The sequence below is a fragment of the Leptonotus elevatus genome, chromosome 8 (assembly GCF_054856555.1).
Source record: "Leptonotus elevatus isolate MCC_2025b chromosome 8, RoL_Lele_1.0, whole genome shotgun sequence".
Taxonomy (NCBI): domain Eukaryota; kingdom Metazoa; phylum Chordata; class Actinopteri; order Syngnathiformes; family Syngnathidae; genus Leptonotus; species Leptonotus elevatus.
Window position 1 is genome coordinate 13,042,221 of NC_141246.1, and position 18,283 is coordinate 13,060,503.

The window sequence follows — 18,283 nt, forward strand, 5'->3', positions numbered from 1 at the left end:
TGGGCGCTTACATCCGTGTTTCCCAACCTTTTATAAAGCCAAAGCTCAAAAAGTCTCACGGTACATCATTGAGCAAAAATGTCACGAGAATGGAGGTTGTAGGTTAATGATAAACATTCTGCCATCCAGTGTTAATTGTTCTGCCTGTCACAATATTTCACTGCCACGGAGAGATGAACGAGAATACATTATTTTTAGAGCTGCAGAGATGCGTAGTAACGAGTTACATTTACTTGAGTAGCTTTTTGAAATGTTTTTACTTCTAAGAGTAGTTTTACCATACTTATTACTTTTACTTGAGTAGATGTGTGAAGAAGGAACGCTACTCTTGCTCCGCTATATTGGGCTACACGAGAGTCGTTACCCGCCGCCCCATTCATACATTAGATTTACCGTATTTACACGTAAGCGCTCTGCTTGTGGGAGCAATTCCGCGGACACATTGCCTAGACCATGGGTGTCAAACTCCGGTCCTCGAGGGCCGCAGTCCTGCAGGCTTTGGAGGTTTCCCTCTTCCAACACTAGCTGATTCCAATCAGCAGGATCGTTGTCAGGCTTATTGCTGATGAGCTGATCATATTATCAGCTGTGTTGGAGAACATCCAAAACCTGCAGGACTCCGGCCCTCGAGAACCGGAGTTTGACACCTATGGCTTAGGCTATACACAGGAAATGCGGCCCTGGTTTCAGACTGGCAGGCACGAGAACCCAATAGACCAGGGGTGGGCAACTTCGATCCTCGACACCCCTATCTTGCCTGTTTTCCATGTATCCCTCCTTCAGCGCAGCTGAATCTAATGTCCAGCTCATCAGCACGCTTTGCAGAAGCCTGATAACGATCCTGAGAATGAATCAGGTGTGTTAGTGGAGAGAAACATGGAAAACAGGGCTGGATGGGGGCTCTCGAGGACCGAACTTGGCCACCCCTGCCAAAGACTCACATCATCTTTCAGTTGAGTCTTTCGGGTTCTCACGCCTGCTAGTCCTCAACCAGGGACAGATTTCCTGGGCATAAGCAATATGTTGGCACTGCTGATATGAATATATTGCTTACATATAGCCGATAGACCATGCAGCCCCGGGCAAGCCGTTGAAGCGAAGGTCGGCTTACTCCTCCCATCTCGCGAGCAGACTACTATATAAACTATACGTACAGACAGACACGGCGCTCGGCATACTCTTATCACGCACTGCGCGTCGGGCATCAATTGCCTAAGGGGGCACAAAAAAAACATCTAGCTCGTAAAAAATCACAATAATAGTAATTATAATAATATCAGTATGTAATATTTCAAATAAAAAATTGTAAAGCATACATTTTGTGTTCCTCTTCTTTTGCCCATATTGTGTGAAATTAAATACATTTCTTGGACGTATGCGGAGCTAAAGGCAAAGGCCGAGAGTGCCTGGAGGGCATGCGAGAGCCCCGAGTGCGTATAGTCGGGATCACTTGTCCGTCCCCCGAGTAAATTTGCGGCCCTCTACTGGAGCCCATATTGAGTGAAATTAAATCAATTATTTCACGTACGCGGAGGTAAAGGCAAGTCGAGGCCCCACAAAGCGGCGGCCGAGAGCGCCCATTGCGCAACAGGTGTTGTGTCAATGTACTTCCCCCCGAAAAAAATCGTATACCCTGCCGCGGAGCGCGCACTCAATGACGTCACACTACGCGCGATTATTACGACCCGTCGTTTCATTCAAAGACACGAACAACATGCTTATATTTCAGTGGCTCATATTTAACGACCGATAGCTGCGTGGAGAAGCAAAAGAAAAGCAAGTACTGTACTCAAACTTGCGTTTGGCAGCAGACTCAAAGGTTCAATGACCACTCACACAGTCGGACATCTCAAATTTCCGTAGAAAAACTCATTCAGTGCACCAAACAGCGATGACGAGTCCTACGTGAGCACATTGCAAGGGGGTACGTGGAAACATTCTATTATTTATTTACCCCATCATCACTGATGAAAATACAATAAAAATGCTATAGCAGGTCTGATTATTCCCTTTAGTGTTCTGTTCATGCTGTTTATACCTGTTGTTTACAGGGAACTTATTCAAAGGAGCTCCAGAGTTTTTGTGGTGAATGTGATGAGAATTACACATTATAAATGCAGGTTTATTTTTATTATTATATAGCATTTGAGAAACAAAGAAGACAATGCCCAAGAATGAAATGCTCAAATTAATGGGATGGGGGGGGGGGGGGTGGGGGGGGGGTGGGGGGGGTGTAACCCCCCCAAAAAAAGTAAAGTAAAAAAAATAATAATGAGAAGTGGACGGTATGTGCTGCTTTAAAGACCCCCTTTTTTATCACTCATTTCTTTAGATTTGGCAGAGGCATCTTTTATTGAATTACTGTTATAATTCTTTAATAAAAAAAATATATATAAAAGTTTCCTCCTGTAAACGTCATTAAGCATATAATTTTTTTTACATGTATTTAAGGCAAGTTGTAAAATGTCTGAAGTCCTCTTGTTTATGTTTAACAAATCTAAAACATAAATCATGCTGTTTCTACTAAGTACTGTCTGAAATGTTTTCCAATTTCGATATTGTAAATGTATAGGATCGTACGCCGAGAAGCGTTTCTTGGAAGGAGCAATATGGCGGCTTTTCGGCTTCAAAAGACTCGGCCTATCGGTTATCCAGTCATTTATTCAGATCAGTGGTCGTGCTCCCACACAGACGGTCAAGCGGACCGCTTACCGAAGTCGCGCAACATTTACAGTTAAGTGCGCCTTATAGTCGTGAAAACACAGTACTCAGTACTTGAGTAGTCTTTTCAGCGAATACTTTTTTACTTGTACTTGAGTGATTTTTTTTTATGACTACTTTTTACTTTTACTTGAGTAATATTATTTTTGAAGTAACGCTACTCTTACTTGAGTAAAATCTTTGGCTATCCTACCCACCTCTGCAGAGCTGTCAAAATGAAACTCTGGAAATTAATGTATGTTCATTAAAGCATAAAAACAAATTAACTTGGCGGAGTCACTAACAGGAAGATGAATAAACATGGACTATAGTTAGTTTTACTTTCTGATTTACTTGCTTGATGCTTGTTGGAGAACTCTGAAGTAATTTGTGTACTTTTCAGAGCCAAATTCAAATAGCTTATTAGTTGTACGCCTTTGGCGTATCATCTCAGAGCAAAATTCCCTGCTCCCTCCACGGGGCCTCGCAAACCAATGCTGCTGGAGTGTGGTGCTAGTGAGTAGAACGAAACATGGACCGTATTGTCAGGACTATAAGTCGCTCCGAAGTATAAGTCGCACTAGGCCAAAAATGCAAAATTACCGGGTAGGTAGAAATAAACATACATAAGGCGCACTGGCGTCTTAGTCAAATTTTTTTGTGGGTAACTACTTAACCAAAAACAGACTTGTTTTGGAAGGCAAATTATAACATTAACTCATTCACTGCCATAAATTCATTATTTCAAAAAAATATTAACTCATTCACTGCCATTGACGACTATAGACGTAAAAAAAATTATGTGAACTATTTCTATTGGTTTAACATTTTTTTCATTTAATTTTTATGTTTTATGAAAACCTAGATTTTTTTATTGTACATTTATAACAGATATAAAATTATCATGCGATTCATTACGATTAAAAGGCCCTTATTATATTTTATTTTTTTAATTAGGCCCATCAGGCGATTACATTTTTTAAATTGTGATTATCACATGACTTCACTAGTTAACTAACGATTAATCACAAATTTTATATCTGTTCTAAATTTACAATATATTTTTTGTCTAGCTGGCAAAAGTGGAAAAAAAATGTTAAACTAATAAAAATAGTTTAAATGAATTTTAGACGTCTATAGCCGTCAATGGGAGTGAATGAGTTAAAAATTTGGGGCAGGAGGCGATATTTTTTTTCAATTGTAATTAATCACATGACTTCACTAGTTAACTCACGATTAATCACAAATTTTATATTATGTACAATAAAAAATTATAGGTTTTCATACTCTTGTTAACAAAAGTGGAAAAAATGTTAAACTAATAGAAATAGTTTAAATGAATTTTTGACGTTTATAGCCGTCAGTGGCAGTGAATGAGTTAATAAAAGAATAAAGAGCAGGCAAAAAGAAAAAAAGTGAGTAATCGCGATTAATCATGATTAATTACATAAAAGTGTGTTAGTATAAAAAAAGTAATCGTTTGTCGGCGCTGATCATTTTTACATAACTAATTTTCGGATCAGTTACGTGAAATTGAACAATTACACCTTAAGATCTCTTGCAACATACTAATGTGCCACAGCACAATAATTAGCAATGACCGAAGTGTGCTGCACTGTAAACGACAACCACATAAATAAACATGAAATTAAAACGTATCTGGCAGTGTCAATCCAAACTCTGTATTATTATCTTTGTCAAGGCTGAATGAAATTGGCTTGTGATCAATTCAGGTTGTACCCAGATGCTTTTTGAATTTCTTATTGTGCAAGTGATCATAATGTGTCTGATTGCTGTACGTGGGGGGGGGGGGGGGTGCAAAGGAAACTAAGTGTGCATATTGATTACCTTTGGCTACAAAAAGATGTCTGCCTTTAAACTACCTCGACATGCAACATGACATCATGTGTTGCTTTTTTTTAAAATCTCCACCGACATCAAAAACGGTTTTTGTGCTTCAGCTGTCATGTATTCAGGAGCACAACTTCAAAACTGTTGGAACCTTTTCTTTTTTTTTGTTCACCTTTAAGCTATCTCAAATCAAAGCAGTATTTTTTTTGACTTGACATTGTTCAAGCATGAACAGATGATTTAATTTTCCTATTGCACTTATCCTGCGCAGGGTGGCATTGAGTGGAGAACGTTCATACATTGACGAGTGAGAACTGAACACGGTAACTCGGTATTGATCTGTAATTATGTCTGTCTGTCTGTCTAAAATACAAGACGCCAGGCGTGATAAATTGTGGTTGTCTTGGCCAACAATGCAAAATTACTTTGACACTTTTTTTTTTAAATATATTTTTAATACATTTTCTTAAAAACGTCTTGGGTGGTGGCCCGCTCAAGTATTAACATGGTGTGAGAAACACTGTGTTGATGTATATAAACAACAATTTTGTTCCACGCGCCACAACAGAGTTCTAAGATGTGTCGGTGACTGATTGAAAGTCTTAACTAGTGCTGATGCATCTTGTTCACTTATTATATTCCTCTAAAGATTGACTGACGCTGGTCAAGCAAAATACGATAAGGTGGCGAGCTGGACTAGTTGCCAATTCATCACAGGGCACATATAGACAAACAACGATGCCCTTCATAAACCGCCCTGTAGACATGAAGTCATAAGTAGCTGATGTTTATTAACTCATTCACTGCCATTGACGGCTATAGACGTCAACAATTATTTTTAACTATTTCTATTAGTTTAACTTTTTTTCCCCACTTTTGTTAACAAGAGTATGAAAACCTAGGGGGAAAAAATATTGTACATTTAGACCAGATATAAAATTTGCGATTAATCATAAGTTAACTATTGAAGTCATGCGATTAATAAATATTTAAAAAAATTAATCGCCTGATGCCCTAGTTTTTCATAATATTTTATTTTTTGAAAAAAGATTATTTAAAATAATCTAGTTTTGAAAAAAAGATTATTTAAAAAACAAAAGAAAAGATTATTAAAAATTAGGTCGTCAGGCAATTAATTTTCAAAATCTTAATTAATCACATGACTTCAATAGTTAACTCATGATTAATCACAAATGTGTTCTAAATGTACAATACAAACTTTTTATTTAGGTTTTCATACTCTTGTTAACAAAAGTGGAAAAAATGTTAAACTAATAGAAATAGTTACAAATAATTTTTGACGTCTAAAGCCGTCAATGGCAGTGAATGAGTTAAAGAGAGAAAGACATTCATGCATGCTTTTGATGTTGCCTTGTTGCCTATGAAGATGATCATCATGCAATCTGTGTACTAACTGAGACAAAACAAAAAAATTAAAGATCAAATTGCACATTAGCACCCTACACTCATTTTGAAGTCTGTATGCATCAACATCAATTTTAAGGTCTTTGCATTCCTTATAGAGTTTTAAGGTTGATGTCTGGCTCATTTGGTATTCAGTGGGAGGAAGGTGCCAGACTTGTCTTGTATGCTGTTTGATTTCGCCTCTTACCTGTTGGATTTGCTTTTCGTCCTTGCCAGAAGTACTTAAGGTTTGTTTGAGGTATTAAGTACTTCTGTGGTTGTTTTTGTTAACCGTGTTTATAGCTAGTTTTCTATTTCATTCCATATATACTGTATATACTGTATATATACATACATATATATTTGTTAACCTGTACTTTCCTTCCACTGGAACCGTTCACCTTCTTTTGCTTTCACCAAGTGGACTTGTTTTCGCAACTACTGGATGTCATCACTGTTTTTCATTTGCACTACTTTTATTGTTGCACATCATACTTGTGTGTTCTTCTGGTTAATTAAAAAAAAATTACGAGTTATTTGCCTACCTTTGTCATTGGATCCTCGGTTAATTTGTATCTGGTCCCTAGTAACTAGTCGTGTTTTCAAAACCCTAACATTCCACATACATCCCACTATTCTATTTTAGGGTTTATCAATTGTAATGGTTAACTTTTTACATTTATGCATGATGGGCTCGGTTTCAGAAGTAGGGTGGTGTTTAGATATATGGGTACAGCGCACACACACATCATCGTGGGGACATCTCATTGACATAATGCATTTCCTAGCCCTTTCCCATAACCCAACCATCAAAAATGACTGCCTACCCCCATTCCTTTACCCCAACCTCAACCATAACCCAATTCAAATCTAAACTCTAAAACCAAGTCTTGACCCTCAAAAAGAGGTCTGAACTTGTGGGGACCACCAAAATGTCCCCACAATTTTAAGTCGGTCCCCACAATGGTAGTTAAACCTGGAAAAACATGTGTGTATGTACGGAAGCATATTGCATTCACTTGAGAAAAAAAACCTCCTGTTTTTCAAACAAATTTTTGGGGGGAGGGCTTTGTTTTTTTGAGTTTTTTTTCTGTTTTATTGAATTTTATTTTTTTTATATATATAAATATTTTCCCGTTTTTATGATTTATTTTCTCTATTTTTCTGAGTAATTTTATAAAATAATTATTTTTCTGTTTTTCTGAATATATATTTAAAAAAAATGGGGGTTTCCGTCAGAGATTAGTGAGCAAACCACAATACAGTATACACATTCATTCCTTAATTAAGAGCCAGTAAGTAAACATGACCCATCTTATTTAGTTGAGTTTAGTTTAGCAATGACGAATGGTGACATGGCTACATGCTTACCCTACAAACAGTGATCCGAAGATAATCGCCGGATACTTTATTGATGAGGTGTCATCAAGGGATGGAACTTGTGCCCGAATTTTTTCAGACCTCGGCACTGAGAGGTGTTATATTGAACAAATGCAGATGTTCTTGAGGCACGACCACCTGGACAACTTTGCGCACAGATGCTATGTGCATGGATCAAGCAATCACAACCAAAGAATAGAGAACTAGTGGAGCTTTTTTTTACGTTGACACTTGACACTTTCCCCCACCCGTTCCAGCCTGCCTCCATACGCTACTTCATTTCTTTTCCACACTCTCCATTGCTCTGGACTGCTGACCCTTAAACTCCTCCACCTATCAAATCAATTATATATATATATATATATAAAGTTGGTAACTTGCGTTCCGTGCCTTTAAGCAAACTGTTAGCTTGCTAAACTCATGCCGACCGAATGAAATGCACGTATACTTACATGCTCCATAAAACGATATACCTACCTTACACTAAAACATTAATAATACTGTGTTTGTTACTAAATAAGGTACATGCCTTTCCTTAACTGAGCCAGAAGGAACGTTGGAGGTATGTCGGAAAGTGTCCGCTTTTGCTATTATGTTACGTTCACACCACAACCAAAAGGACGATCTGAAACCCTTCCTTTGCTAGCGTTTCACCGCGTAGAATTTTTTGGGAACGATTTCCTCTCATTCATGCATTCGCGCACACCGGAGAGGAGGAGGCGTGTCCCTTGGTGAACAACAACTAAAGAGCACTTTGGCAAGTAAACAAAAGAGAGCACCGCTGACTACTTCTATTTCTTTCTTGGGACTATACAGCTGGGGCACTATTTTCTCCAGCAGGCGAGAGGTTTTTGAGGTACGTGGTAACACTTCCGCTTTTTTTGTGGAAATCAGGCGGCCGGAAGTTGCGCTAAATAACTTTGACGTGGATGACAAACACTGCTGCTACAACAGCAAGTAAATACACTTACCAGCACTTGTATGCTACTTCCTTGCTCACCTTTTCGGTCCCGGTTAGCCGTGTTGTTGCGCTCGGGGTGACAACAGACAGAATGTTCAAGTTCAAATTTTTCAACTTTGGCGAACACGAGAGTGTGCGGATTTTCGTCACGAATGTGCGGATTTCGCTACATCGCACCGCTCCAAACGCGTCCTCCGCGCAGCCTCACGCACTTTCGTTCCGGTCTGCGCGAAGTACATTGACTACAATGCAAACGCCTCCCCTCGATTTTGGTGTGAATGCAGCATTAGCGAGTCTGCAACAAATCACTTGGAGTTCAGAGGTTAAAAAAATAAATAAAAAATTAAATAATTTTTCTGAATATTTTTTATGACAGAAAAAAATCTTCTGTAAAACATAAAAAAAAAAAAATCTGAAAAACTGAATAAAAAAAAAACAAAAAAACAAAGCTCCCCAAAAAATTTGTCAGAAAAACAGGTTATTTTTTTTCTTCTCCAAGGGAATGCAATACGCTTTCGTATGTGTGGGCCCCACAATGTAACCAATGTACAAAAGCACGAACACACACACAAAATGATACAAAATAATCTGATCAACTGATCAAAAGATCCTTTTAACACCATCCAACATGTACCATTGGTTAAAAGAGACAAATATTTCATGTTCCAACATATAGCCAACAACTGATAAAATAGCAAAGCGAGTCACACAGCAAACCTAACAACATTGATCCTGAAGGGCTTAAGAAACACTCCATACTATAAAAAGAAGAGATGTTATTTTTCATGTATCCATCGTCTCGACTGCTTGTCCACTCTATAAGGTTGCGGATATGTTTCAGTCTGTCCCAGCTGACTTTGCTTGATCAACACTGATGACATCCATCCATAAGACGTATTGACCACAGCTACACGCATTATTGCAGCACATCCACAGTAACAAGGTGACAAATGACAACATATACATTCTAGCGAGCTGGATCATATTGAGTCACTATTCCTTGTTTGATCTCCACAGAGCATTTCTAACGAGGAACTCAAACCTGCTTTGCAAAAAGAAGCATGAATATGAATTCCTAAGTGTGTTTATTTCGTTATTAGTATGCTAAGGCTAAGATATGCGTCAAAACTCTTAACTCGGAATGCAAATGTGCCCATTGTGTGACAAATAAATGTTATCTTATCTAATCTTAAATTGCAAACAAGTTGTATCAAAAAAAGGTCCAGGATTGGTGTGGTAAGAGGTTTGAAACTACGACTTTTCCCTTTCACTTGGGGGAATACTTGTAGCTTAATTTGATCTTTTATGATACCAATCTAAGGGGGGGATTTGAGTTTTAAGAAGTAAAAGGTTCGAACAACAATTTGCATATCAAGGTGTGGTGGGAATTTGTGGAACACGTTGGAGATTAATATCAAACAAAGTAGAAATATAAATGTGTTTAAAAAGAAGTATAAGAGTACAGAGAAGAGGACATATGTTTGACGTGACTGAGATGCAGGTATAAACAAAGCTGATAATAATTATATACAAACTTTTGTATTTATACGAGTGATTATGTCTTTCATAGTATGTTTGTGTTATTCATTAATAAGGATATAATTGGTAAATTATGTTTATGTTATTTTTCAGGTTTTTACTTGTATAGTTGTAAAAGATTAGGAGTTAAAAAGGTTTATACTTCTTTCTACTCTTTTTCCGAGCATGTGTAAGTGCTTTGTGTTGTTGATGTTTTTTTTTTTTATTTAATTACATTTTTATATTGTTTATATACATGTTCAAAATAAATTAATTCACACATTCAAATCCAGTAATTTTACGCTATTGTCACAGCACTCACACTTTGGAATGTGTATCTCTTGATAATTATGTTATATATATATATATATATATAACATAATTATTTTCATTTCTTTTGGTGCCAAAAACATATAGAAAACAGGACCAGGTACTGAAAGTGCATGCAGCAACTGCTGGCCTTGGTGAAAATAAATGATTCCAGCAGGAGGAATTCCTAAACAGGCAAAATTGCTGCTACACCTGTTTTAAAGAAAATAAAACTGACATGAACTAGCGAGAACTGGAATTTTGCAAAATGTCTATTAACTCATGAAGTTGTGTTTTGTTTGTAAGTCGATTACATTACATTGCATGTGGTTAAACGATGCCATGCAAGTGTGTACAGTTTGATCGACTTGCCCTCTTGATCTGATTTTGTCTAACAGGTTACAATGCACCTACAGCGACAGTCAACATAACAATCTTAAGCCATTCAACCATTGATTTTGTAAATGACAAATGTGGAAGCCTTGTCAAGGGTATGTGCTCCCTGAGTGCTCCTGTCCAATCTAAGCCTCTTTTGTGGGTGTGATTTAAAAAAAAAAAAAATTAACGGTTGGGTTAGAACAGTCATTGTTGCAAGTGCTATGACGTCACTGGCTGACAGGTCCCAGCTGCCATCCTTCTGTCCTTTTCTTCCGACACTCACGCAACTGAGCAGTTATGCTGCTACATCGCCAGTTTGGTTTCTGCTCAACAAATAACAACAAATGCGGATGTTTAAGTCAGGCTTTAACGCAACAACAACGATATTATATAATGCCGGAGGCATAAAGTTTAAAATCATTATTTTAATTCGCTTCCTTCTCGCTGTTTTTTTGTAAAGTGTAATGCATGCTATTGTTAAGTCTGCTGGCTGCTACTTGCAAGTCGGAAATGTAAAAGGGCAAAGGTATTTTATTTGTCACATAACATTCCTGATGGGACGAGGAGAGCTAATTTGTTATGCAGTGCATCTCGTCTTTTTGAGTCAGACTCGGAACATTCTTTTACTTTTGCTTTATGTTTTTCACACTATCTTCCATGGCATTAGACTTCAATACAAAAATGCTCCTCGTATCATTACAGATATTCGGCAAATGGTAGGGGGGTCGTGAAAGTAGGCTACTGCCAGTGCTTGCAGCGGAACTAAACCCACAATATTTCAAACTGCACTCTATGAGGAAGCACTAGTCAAAACATGGTGCAGTACCGATTAATGTTACGTTGGTGGAATAACTTAGGATAAAATAGCAATTAATCAATTTAAGCCTTTATGACTATAGTCATTATATTTGATTAATTTGCTACTGTGAGCTAACATACCGAAATTTGTATAATATGTGAATGTGTATTTATTAAATGACAATAAACTAAAATGATATATATTTTTTTGTAATGTGCCTTGGCTCAAAAAAGGTTGGCAGATCTGCCATAGATGCCATTTGTCACTTCATTCATTATTTGTATTATCTTTGGAGCCACACCATTGGTCAATTTATTGTCCAATGGTGTGGCGTAATAAATAAATAAATAATAAAGGCAATACGCTTCAGCTTCCTTTGGCGCATGCGCAATTGCGCACTTCTTTACTCACAGGAAGAGCCCTCTTGTCCCACAGAGGATATTAAATCTTCTTAAAAAGGTACTTAAAGAACATAACGTTATGATATTCTGCGCTCTTCACAATCAACATACATGGAGCTTACCAATATATGTTGTACCTGACGTGTCTTTATTTGTAGAACTGCGCCAGCTCCGCTTTTCTAGATCCCTCTCACATTGTTGTGCTAACCGGCGAGAGCTAGCGACGTTTAGCATTGTACCATCCTGTTAAGCTAACGTCCGTCAGCTTTTGTTTCATTCGGGCTCCTCTCGAATTAAGTCCAGTTTGTCTTCAACGGTTGCCTCCACACAGGAAAACGCTCTAAAGTACTTTTTAAAATGATAACATTACAACTCAATTGCTTAAACGTTGTGTTTATGTAATTAATTTGACGAGAAAATCGTCCCAACAGACATTGCGGCCATTTCATCAACTAATAATCAGAAGCTCCCCCCAAATAGTCAGCCTACTAGTGTTGTGTTTAGTTGTGATTTTGTCTATTTTAATGCATGTAGTGAAATACTGTACCCTTTTTAGCCCCCCTAAAATGCCCCCAAACACCTCAATACTGGCAATTGTTTTGAACATTAATAATTGATTTGTGTGCACTGTACATACAGGCATGAATGGACAACATCCATTTTGTTCTTCTCCAGCGAAGGCAATCATTTGATAATGCTGTCCTGTGTTCAGCTCTTAGGAGCTCATCTTCAGGAGTAAAGCTGTATAAGCACCGGCTCGACCGGAACGAAGGAAGCGGCGCGTCGTACGGGGAGCTGCCAGCGGACATCGTCATGAGTTACAAGCCCATTGCTCCTGCGCCGTCTGGCTCCAACCACACGCCGCCTGGTTCGTCTTCAAACCAACTCTAACCCTAATGCTGTTTTAGGTGACTTTGGTTGACGAGCTGCCAGGAATAGTATTGCAAACTTCATACACATTCACTAAAATCATATGGCAACATGGCGATCCCTCTGATGCTGTGGAGTAAACTGATGTTTAATTGTGATGCTTTTTGTGAAGTTGAAGTCTCAAGAGATTTGCTGACTTTTTGCGCACATTTGGGTTGATTTCAAAATTCTACAACACAGTAAATAGAAATAATAGCGAACAAAACATCTACTTGGGTTATTGAATTGCACACATTTGCTTTCAGGCTCCTCCGTGCCCTCGCCTTCCCTCCCGTCGTCATCCAATTTCCGGCCGGCTTTCAGTGACTTTGGTCCGCCCTCCATGGGCTTTGTTCAGGTAGACTTGTGCTTCTTTGTCGTTGGAGACGATCAAGTGAACAACAACACCCTTTTGTTCAGCATTTGTTACTTTCACTTAATGGCTGAGAATTTGTGGTGCCATCTTTATTTTGAGTGTGTGTGTGTGTTGCATGGCAAACTGTGAGGTATGAGCAGCTTCATATAAGGCAACTGCCACGCAACTTAAGTGAAAATTAGTTAATTAGTTACTGCTATTATAGATGTTTTTGATGCATCTTTCCCTCTCTCTCTCTCTCTCTCTCTCTCTGAAAAGCCCGTCAAAGTCAGTCAAGGATCCACCTACAGTGAACTTCTGTCAGTCATCGAGGAAATGAGTCGTGAGATCCGACCCACATACGCTGGAAGCAAAAGTGCTATGGAGAGACTAAAGCGAGGTATTAAACATTACTTGGACAAAAGCATTCTAGGCACGTTCTCCAAGTAGCAATTATTTACAACTCGCTTTATGCAGATTTAAGACCGGCGATGGGTGCTACTTGAGGACACCCAGATGGAGACTTAATTGTTGGAGTGAAAATAAAGTCACGCATTTCTAGTCTATAATTTGCATGGTACCACCTTTTAACACTAAGCCTAATTCTGTGTAATTGCTTAAGACATCTTGATATCTAAGTTTGATTTCCACAATATTAATATTAATATTTTTTAGAAAACGATCATCCCATTATTCCATGTTCCAATGTTTTATCTTTTCTAGGTATCATTCATGCGCGTGCACTGGTCAGGGAGTGTCTGGCAGAGACGGAAAGAAGCGCCCGTACATAACCTTTTCTCCCCCTGGCCCATCATGTTTTAAACTTTTTTTATTTTTTATTTATCATTTCTGGTTGGCTTTTTACAGTTGCACCGTCTTTGTCATTCCACCAAGCCCTTCTCTTCAAACTACAAGTTTCATTTTCTATTTTTGTCAGCCGGCATGCAGAGATTTTAAGTAGAGCCGTGCATAAAAAACATATTAAACCATTTTATATTGGTCATCACAGCCAGAAAAGACCAAATGATGTCTTCTTTAAGTTATAACCAAAACTTTTCAAGTTGTGATTTGAGCATCATGAATAGAGCCTATTTGCTTTCCTGCTCACCTGCATCGATCCTATTTTATAGTTGACGTTCAACAAGAACTACTGTACATCTCAAGTCAATTTGTTATTGTGGGAATTTTGTAAACCAAACTTTTGCAGTCCAGTATGTAAATCTTAATTAAATGATACAAAAAAAAACTGCGCTTATGTCTTTCTTTCTCATTGGTCCAAGATGAATTTCATTGTTGGACCACACGGGAATATTAAAAATGCTAATGCATGAATAAACACATTTATTTGGATTACACAATTGCTGCTTCAGTGACATCTGACAAAAGTTCAACCCATCCACAGCTTCACGTTCAATAGTTGTTTTCAGAGTGACAGACAGAAAGTGATGAAGCAGTTTTTTTTTCACATGTGAAATAGGAACACAGAAGAAAACAACGTCAAAGTGTGCCGTTTTATGATTGTCAACGTCTCCATCTGCCAGCCATATCGACCAGGACAAAGTGGTCCGATGCTAATCCCAAGACTACTAATAAGGTCCAGAGGGACAAAGGAGAGCTGTGTCTGAGTAAGATTCCCAATTTAGCTGTGATTACAAGTGGATTATAACATTTAATGCAAGAAAGCAAGTGACTGCAGCAAAAAAGCGCATGTGGCATTTTACAAGCCAGCATTCAATGTGAGGCAACCAAAGGGCGCATAAAATCGAGACTACATGATGGTGCTTGAGGCTTTGAGTTGCTACTAGCAGCAAGTCACTCAAGGGGGAGAAACAATGCATACTTTGGGAACATCGTGTGTCTCGCGGAGGACGAGTTGTCTTGTGAGCGTGGCTCAAACTGAAACACCAGCATGTGGTGTTTCCTATGCTTTCGCCTTGAAATTCACAGGTATCTTCTCATTGCACACCTCTTCAACCCTGATAGAAAGAGCAAAAATAAAATAAAAATAGCCGTAGCAAATACAACTGAGAAGGACGGACAATGGGGAAACATCAACTGACCGTGGTAGCAGTCGGCGGCGGCGAGTTGTAGTTGAAAAGGCCTTTGTAGCGCCCTTTCTCCTCCTTCTCCTTCGAGCGTATGCGCTCCTCCATGGCCCGCAGCTCCTTGGTGACCGACGGTCCGAGGGACGGGTCCAGCTCCAGCACCTTGGCGAAATCTGCTCGGGCCTCCACCTCGTTCCACACTGCGGCGTGGGCCTTCGCTCGCTTGTAGAAGGCCTTCACGTTGTCTGGCACGCAAGGACCAGCACGTCAAATCGATGTAGAATCCCGTTACACAAATGGTAAGACATCAAATTGAAAGATCTTGACAAATTTCAAAATAAATATTTTTGCATTTACATTTTTACAAACCACTGTTGAAAAGTTTGGCAAGTTCGGCTTCAACCAATCATTTCATCAACTTGTTGTCTTGCTTGTTACAGCGGCATACACAACACAGGAAGTCCCTAGCCCTAACGTCTGCCCTGAAGCGCAGGCTGTAATCGAATAAATAATGAGCCTTACCCTCGTATTTGAATGTGAGCGATGAGCAGTGTTCAATGACTTCGTAGTAGTGGCCTTGGAGTAGCTTGCACTGGCAGTAGTTGAGGAGAAGAGGTGTGATCATGTGGTCCAGCTTGATCCAGGCTTCATCTCCTGGTTGCTCCTGAAATGAAATGACAAGGAAGTGTCAAGAGACACTAGGAAGGTGTCGATAGGGAACAGGCAGGCGATAAAACTCCCTGACCTTCATCTGCAGATTTTTCAGGCAGGCGATGCCGTTGTAGTATTTGTCTGTGGCCTCTTGGATTCGCCCTTGCTTGAAGAGCCTGTTGCCCTCTTCGTGGATGTGAGGCACGAAGGACAGCTTCTCCTCGTCCGTCATGGCCCACACATCCAGCTGGAAGGAGCCCGGAGGAAGAACCTGCGAGCACACTAGAGCTCGGTGGCAGATACGACGACTGGATGCTACTTTTTGAACATTTCCAGAATATTCTAATACACTGGTTGGTTCTCTTTTTTTGTTTTTGTTCTTACAATGTTCGTTGCAGTAATATGTTGTATGTACCCTCACTAGTCTAAACACAGCATAATATTTATTACATTTGTGGAATATCAAATAACTAATTCGCTGCCATTGACGGCTATTGACGTCAAAAATTCATTTGAACTATTTCTATTAGTTTTTTCCACTTTTGTTAACAAAAGTATGAAAACCTAGATTTTTTTATTGTACATTTAGAACAGATATAAAATGTATGATTAATTGTGAGTTAACTATTGAAGTCATGCAATTAATTACAATTTAAAAAATGTAATCGCCTGACGCGATTAAAGAAAAGATTATTAAAAATTAGGAGCGTCGGGCGATTCAAAAATTGAATCGTAATTAATTGCATGACTTCACGATTAATCACACATTTTATATCTGTTCTAAATGTACAATAAAAAATTCTAGGTTATCATACTATTGTTAACAAAAATTGATTTTTTTTTTTAAACTAATAGAAATTGTTCAAATGAATATTTGACGTCTATAACCATCAATGGCAGTGAATGAGTTCAGCAGCAAAATATACCCATTTAACCATCTCAGGGGGCGGCCATTTTGTCAATTACTGTTGACTGAAAATAGCATCACAGTGTTGAAGGGCTGAGGTAATGACCGACACCTGTTTTCTGAATTTGATCATGTGACATCCACAAGCTGAATCAGGCTCAATAACCACAAGTTTTGCGTGTGTTACTTTTTAGATGATGACGCTATCCCACACACCTCCGTCAGCTCAATGGTGAAGACAAGCGGCTGTGGGTCAGCCTGAAGGTGGTCCAGGTCTTTGTGGCCCAGCGAGTGGTGGGAGTGGATTTGGGCAATGCCACAGCAATGCCTCTGGCCTTCCAGGGGGTCTTTCCCGATGCTGATGTTCCTCAGCGACTGGGACACCAGCGGGTAGAGTGCGGTGTGCTGAGAACAAAAACAGACCATCTCAGTTATAACCATGTACAACAACAGCTGGCATCCTATTTAAGAAACTCGCTCACTTTGGTGTCACATGTGAATTCGGCAATTTCCCCCTGTCTCATAGTGATGATCACTCGTTCCCACACAGCCAGTTTAAACTTCTTGCCCAGGATGAGCTCCATTGGTTTGCTGCAGCCCCCCATGTTCCTGGAATCATCCAGCACGGTGCCATCACACATGCAGGTGCGGTAGTGGAAGACCACCTGGAAGAACACACAGTTGGTTAATTAGGTGCTAAATAATCATTCTGTTGAAACACAGGATTACAAAGCAATATGGCCTTTCAAAAATGTACAGGCCATGGTGCCATTCCGCTAGTCAACAGAAAAATACTTTTCTGATTGCCAATTCGAAATTATAACCTTGATTATTTCACATATATTATTGTTATGATATCGTTATTTTCGCCATAAATATCACGATTAAAGAAAATATTTGAAAATTAAATATTTCACTTTATAAATAGTCTACACAATACACGAGTTTCACTTTTTGAATTTAACTACATAAATATAACGTTGTCCAGTATAATCTAATTTATTCATATTCTAAAGTAAAAAATAAAATATCTACACAAGGCCGACATACTGTCTGCGGTCCATTCTGGCCAATCACAAACTGTTGCCACTGTAAACCAGCCAATCAGCAGTCATAAACACAACACTAGCTGTCCCGCCCATATCCGTCCATCGGATGGGGGGGAAAAAATGGAAAAGGGGAAAAAAAGGAATGCTTACTGGACTGACGTTTTTAAACCATGAAGCGATTAACAACCAAGGTTCTTCGGTGTGCATCGGTGGTGGTACTTGAATAAAGAAATGCGTTTATGTAGCGTAAATGAATAATCAAAACGTGTTAGCCAAGATATGACAGCAGATACGACAAGTTAGCATGAGCGAACGAGCTTCGTCGCGTTTGCCAAGCATTCCTAAAGCCCCAAATTAGACGTAGTTTCCCACAAATTAGATTCGTTTTACCTTTGTTCCATCGGGGAAGGTCGAAAGTTGTCCTTTACCCGGGCTAACCAATTTTTTACTGATCCCTTCTTCCACCAGCCTTCGTGCCTCTTCCTCCATCCTTGGCCGAGTAGCAACTCACGACAGAAAACGATGTTTACCGAAAACAGACGATTCTAGTTAGTCACGTTTTGGCCGAGCAGCGCCCTCTACAGGTAGGCGGTATTGCAGTCTGTTGTGACCAGTTGACTGAAGCGTATTCTCCATTGAGTTGAGCTAGATTAGAAGATATCGTAC

At 39.1% G+C, this 18,283-nt stretch overlaps 2 protein-coding genes across 2 annotated transcripts; one reads left to right on the top strand and one right to left on the bottom strand.

The window, feature by feature from the left end:
• Positions 1–11,677: 11,677 nt before the first annotated feature.
• Positions 11,678–14,205, top strand: cdk2ap2 (cyclin dependent kinase 2 associated protein 2). The gene is made up of 5 exons (XM_086083692.1): positions 11,678–11,759; positions 12,414–12,569; positions 12,877–12,968; positions 13,245–13,365; positions 13,689–14,205. The coding sequence occupies exons 2-5, from the start codon at positions 12,515–12,517 to the stop codon at positions 13,754–13,756; spliced, it is 336 nt and encodes a 111-aa protein (XP_085939818.1). The 5' UTR covers positions 11,678–11,759; positions 12,414–12,514; the 3' UTR covers positions 13,757–14,205.
• An 86-nt stretch (positions 14,206–14,291) lies between these two features.
• Positions 14,292–18,148, bottom strand: aip (aryl hydrocarbon receptor interacting protein). Its single transcript, XM_086083691.1, has 7 exons — positions 18,008–18,148; positions 17,051–17,233; positions 16,785–16,973; positions 15,756–15,932; positions 15,533–15,674; positions 15,026–15,255; positions 14,292–14,941 (listed from the first exon to the last, which is right to left on the bottom strand). The coding sequence occupies exons 1-7, from the start codon at positions 18,104–18,106 to the stop codon at positions 14,936–14,938; spliced, it is 1,026 nt and encodes a 341-aa protein (XP_085939817.1). The 5' UTR covers positions 18,107–18,148; the 3' UTR covers positions 14,292–14,935.
• Between the last annotated feature and the right edge of the window lie 135 nt (positions 18,149–18,283).